General features: G+C 42.6%; 1 protein-coding gene across 1 annotated transcript; it reads right to left on the reverse strand.

Moving 5' to 3' along the window:
* Window positions 1-207: 207 nt before the first annotated feature.
* On the reverse strand, window positions 208-5,076 carry LOC119360989. Its single transcript, XM_037626402.1, has 9 exons — window positions 5,073-5,076; window positions 4,299-4,424; window positions 3,724-4,169; window positions 3,445-3,615; window positions 3,211-3,357; window positions 1,190-1,288; window positions 785-919; window positions 553-656; window positions 208-265 (listed from the first exon to the last, which is right to left on the reverse strand). Exons 1-9 carry the CDS (start codon window positions 5,074-5,076, stop codon window positions 208-210), a joined length of 1,290 nt encoding a protein of 429 aa, XP_037482299.1.
* Window positions 5,077-5,162: the final 86 nt, after the last annotated feature.

The following is a 5,162-nucleotide window of genomic DNA, read 5'->3' on the forward strand; positions in this document are numbered from 1 at the left end:
TCGGTTTACATACCAAAAGAACACATATGTTTACCGAAGGTATCATTAGGGTACATACGAACGCGCACTACTCTAATACCATCAGAACGCTACCACCTCAGACATGATTCTAGACCTAACGAAAGGAAACGAGCTTGATCGTCTTGAACCCTCCCGCAAATTAAGCCGCCAACTCTTCCATGAATGCCCGCTCCATTGGGGCATTGTTCATTGGGTGAGTGCAAAGGTTGTGCGCCACATCCATGCGGTATCGCGCCACATCTTCCTGTAAAAATGAGTGAAAAAATTAAGCAAGTATGATACTAATTATTCTTGTGTTGCATGAGTATTGAAAACAAAGAAAGTAGATTGCAACAAAATGACAAGAAAGTACCTGATTGAACTCTTTCATTGACTTCCCATCAAAGTTCTCCACATATTTGAGCCCGAAAAAGCCACAATCACATCTGTGAGATAAAAAAATTTATCCTTCATAGTTCCGATGCATAGTTGAAACAACAAAATGTTGAAATGGAACACATCATTGAAGCAAAATTCAAAAAGAAAACTCACAGATTATCTTGCTTTGGGTAATCCTCTAGGTCAACACGGGCGAATGATCCAACATTGACATTGAATTGGCTGTACTCTTGTGCGAGGGCTGCAAAGTTTGTGATCTACAACCGAAAAACATGCACCAAAGTTTGAAAAAAAAGGATGAGGTGTGTGAAGATGACAACAGGGCATTTATGTAGATGAATCAAAGGGAAAACAGAAAAAATAAAAATAGAGAGCATGAGCCTACCAGGTTATTGGCCTGCTTCTTCAAAGGAGATTGTTTCCCTTTTGAATGGATTGAGTCAAATACATTCCACTGCTTGTATAGCAAGTTTGCGCAAACAATTATCCAATGCTTTTCATGAACAATTGTGACAAAAAGCTGTAAAACACAAAAGAAAGGCAAAAAAGGTACTCAGAACATGTAAAAAATGTTACAGCCTAGTAGGAATGAACGTAAGCTTTCCAATGTTGTAACTACAAACAAAAAAGCATTCAACAACAAACTAGAATTGATACATATGTTTCAAAGAGATGTTGTAAACATCAATAATAATTGCTACATATGTTTCGAAGGAAAATGCTACATCATTGGATCATGTTTTGAAAGTATTTGTGGTGTGAAACAAAAAAAGGCTCTCGAGAAACTTACGAGGTCATATTTATTCGCCTTGAACTTTGTCACAGCCCTTTCAAGCTCGGGTATGAGTTTTGCTGGTTGGAAGGTTGTTGGGTCTTGTTTTAGTAAGATCTATTTGAAAGACACCTCGAAATGGTTAGTGTGTGTTGCAACAAAAAATGTGAAGAAAAAAGGAATGAAGCATTGCTTGTTTTTGTAAAAACTTACCCCCGCGTGGACTGAGAACATGTATTTCTTCAGATTAGTACCACTTGCTGCACGGGATGCTACGTTGTTCATCTCGATACATAGGGACATAACCTCATCATTCATATCCCCGCGAGGCTTGAAGCATACCAGGAATTTCTTGTATCCAATGTAAAATCCACCTATCTTTATGAAAGGTGTCCTGTTACCATAGATGCAACCGAATGAATCATTTGTTTCGAGCAGGAAAAAAAACAGAAAGCAAAAAGAGATAGGGCTTAAGGTAGCTCACACTTGTTCATTGGCATGTGATCTCCTCAATGGTTTCCCATGCTTTACATACTTCTCATATGTGGCTACAGCTGCATCGACCTTTTGCTTCTTTGCCTTGGTATTTTTTACGGCTGGAACTTTGGCCATCCTCTTCTTCCTAGTGTTCTTGTCATGTGTGCTAGGGCCACTGCTTGCATCAACAATTTGCTCTTCTGTAGCGACCATCTTAGGGGCTGTAGCAAGCAACAAAAATGGATGAGTTTGCAATGGATTGTACAAAAGAGTATTTGCTGCAATCACACATATGTAGCAAAAAAAAGAGATGGAGAAAAACAAAAATAAATGATGCAGGAGGAAGGAAGCATACTTGGGCTGCCATCATCGTCTGAAACAGGGAACACGGGGATGTTTTCAAATATGGGGTTGACTGCGCTCTTCTTGGTTATAGGCTCATCCGTGCAATGCATCATCTCGTACTCTTCGGAGCCCTTTGGGAACAACTCACAGGATGGCTCGTCGTCCCAAATGCCGGCTGTCGCACTCCTGGGTGCATCATAGAAGAGTGGGGGGCTGTGAGGTGAGATGTTGCCTTCCATCTCGAAACTCACTCGTTGTTGCTCAGGAGTTTCAGCAGCCTCGGTTGCAACTTGTTGCTTCAATCCGGTGACTTCATCCTTGTTAATGCTAGGTGTTGTACCTTCAGCTTGAGCTTGAGCACCAATGCCAGCATTTGCACCTTTAGCATCATTCTCTTTTCCGCGACATTCGTCCATGATAGGTGCTTTAAAGGAGAAGTTGGGCTCACTGGTAGCTGTGATGGCGTCTCCAACATCACGAAGGAGGGCTGCCATCCGGTTGCACTGCAATCCCTTTAAACACTGTCCAAACTTGCCAACAACATCATCCACCTCCGATGCAAAAATACCCTTGTGCTTGTCGTAAAGCATTTGAAACTGAGTTGGTACCTACAAGAAGGCAAGTATTGAACATTTTAGTCATGTGTATGGATGTAAAAAAACACAAATGTGGGTGTGGCACATTAGTGGTATGGATGAAGCGATAAAACAAGTAGGTATGATGCTGTGTCACTACGTATCAGATAAAGAGTGTGACTGTAGCAATTTACTGTCAACTATGTAGGTAGCAAATTAATGATATGGATGTAGCAAAACTATGACATGGTTGAAGCAAAAACAGAATGTAGTTGTAGCACATTAGACATATGGGTGTAGCAAAAAAGCATAGTATGTATGAACTTGAACAACATATGAAGCAAAAACAGAACATGGTTGTTGCACATCAACATGAAGGATGCATCAAAATAAATATACACTTGCAACTGGGTATAATAAAATAATGCGAAGCCAAAGGTAAACAGGAAATGAATACAATGAAAAAGATAATGTACCCTTAGATCTTGCATGCTAGGGAATGATTCTGCAGCCAATCGTTGAGCGATGATGATAGGTGTGGTTCAGCATCAACATTTTGTTGAGCCTCATTTGATTGAGAGTCCTTTGCTTGAATTTCAGCACCTTGAATTTGGCTGCCTTGGCCACTAGTTCCTTGGCCACTAGGTGCTTCAGCATCAACTCCCTTCCCACTAGCTGCTTCAGCACCAACTTCCTGTCCCACAAGTTGTGCTGCATAGGGGGTGTTGCACAAACTCCGGATCTAGGAAAACAAAATATGAGTGGCATAAATAAGAAAGCTTCCATAAACTAAATTGGAAAAGCAAAGATTGCTACATGGGTGTGTTAATACTCATTGACAAAGGAAAATACATAGGCGGGATGTAGCAAAATTACATGGGTGTGTTTCCCGTAGAAAGGTTGGACAAGAGTGAGCTTGTTTTTGTCAACTTTATCCAACCACTCAAAATCCTTTTGGCAAACAAAACGTATCCTTGGCACGGAATAATCAATAGCATGCTCATTTGGGAGGCCAGCCGGGATATCAACATGATCCATGTATATGATCTGCATGTCATGGAAAAAGGACATTAGCCAACAAAAAACATAAAGGCATGAAGGTTTCATGCAACAAAGGGGAAAGATGGAGGTATTTCGTAATGTTGCATTGCATACCGCTAACATGGGAAGGCATGAAGCAATCTGAAACTCTTTTTCTGCGTTTGCTTGCATCCTCTTCTTCTCTTGAAAGACTCCAACCTCCTCCATAGCTCGTGCCAACAAGTGCTCATCCCAAGCGAATTCATGCACCAAAGACATATCTTCGAGGGAAGCAAGATACTCGAGATTCACCATATTGCCCATGCCTGGGCACAAAACTGTTGCCAATGCAAGGAGTGCCCAAGTCCTATTTATCATAACCACGTCCTCCTCACTGCAACTAGTGAGCAACTTGACAACATGGGCGATTGGAGCCCTGTTCCCCTCCTTGTAGATGCTGCGAAGATCATGTTCATCACTCTTCTTTAGAAGCTTCACGGGTCTATCACCGGATGGCACGTTGAAAATCCTTTTCACCATAAGCTTGCTGAAGGTGATAGATTTGTTCTTGTGTTTGAACTCAGAGAGTACGTGATTCGTGTTCATCGCAACAAACTCAATGAGCTCATGGGGCACCTTGAAAGACCGGATGTCCAACAAGTCTCCAAACGGTCCCTCCCTTATGATTCTCTGTTTTTCCGGTGATATTTGCTTCCCAATCTGAGCCAGCCTTTTTGAGTTAAACCTTGACTTAAAGCCACATAGATTGCCTTTCTTCTTAATCTTCTTCTTAGCCTTCTTACTCCCCTCATTCTCACCAGAGTTACCTGCAACATCTACAAAAAAGGAAAAAACACAAGTCAATAAAACCATAAAACCGAACCATCAGAAGCTAGGAAAAACACATACATGAACACCTAAAAAATTCTGACAAACCTATGAATTTAGGGATGTTGGGTTGCACAGCAGAACGAGTAGTGATTCATTGGCAAAAGTTATATAGTGCATATCAGACATTTTGAAAGTCATACTTTGTAAACTATCAACAACATCTAGAATACCAAAGTTGATTCCATTAGGTTCATCATGAAATGCATTATCATGTCATTTCTAAACCGACTCAACATCCCCATCGATTCTCCAAAAACATAAGCTAAAAACATCCCTGTACCTCGATTAGTCAAGTACCTAAATCCCTTGGCGGCCAAGGAAAACCTGCTAATGATTGGGTCAGCAAGACATCAACATGTAGAAAAGAGTTGTGGTTTGCTTCCCTGAATCAATCCAGTTGCTGGAATGCTACCAGATTCAAATTCACCACCGCGCCAACTCCCTCTGCCCGCGGGAACGCCACCCCGACGCCTCCCTCGACCCGCGGGAACGCCACCCTGCCGCCTCCCTCGACCGCGACAACGCCATCCCGCCGCCTCCCTCGACCGCGGGAACGCCACCCCGCCGCCTCCCTCGACCGCGGGAACACAAACCCATCCTCGTCCGCGCCGGCGCCGGCGGTGGCCCGCGGCTAACGACGCCCTAACCCTAAATCCAACGGGGGAGGGGAAGAAAACAACGAA

Source organism: Triticum dicoccoides, chromosome 2B (genome assembly GCF_002162155.2).
Source record: "Triticum dicoccoides isolate Atlit2015 ecotype Zavitan chromosome 2B, WEW_v2.0, whole genome shotgun sequence".
Taxonomy (NCBI): Eukaryota; Viridiplantae; Streptophyta; class Magnoliopsida; order Poales; family Poaceae; genus Triticum; species Triticum dicoccoides.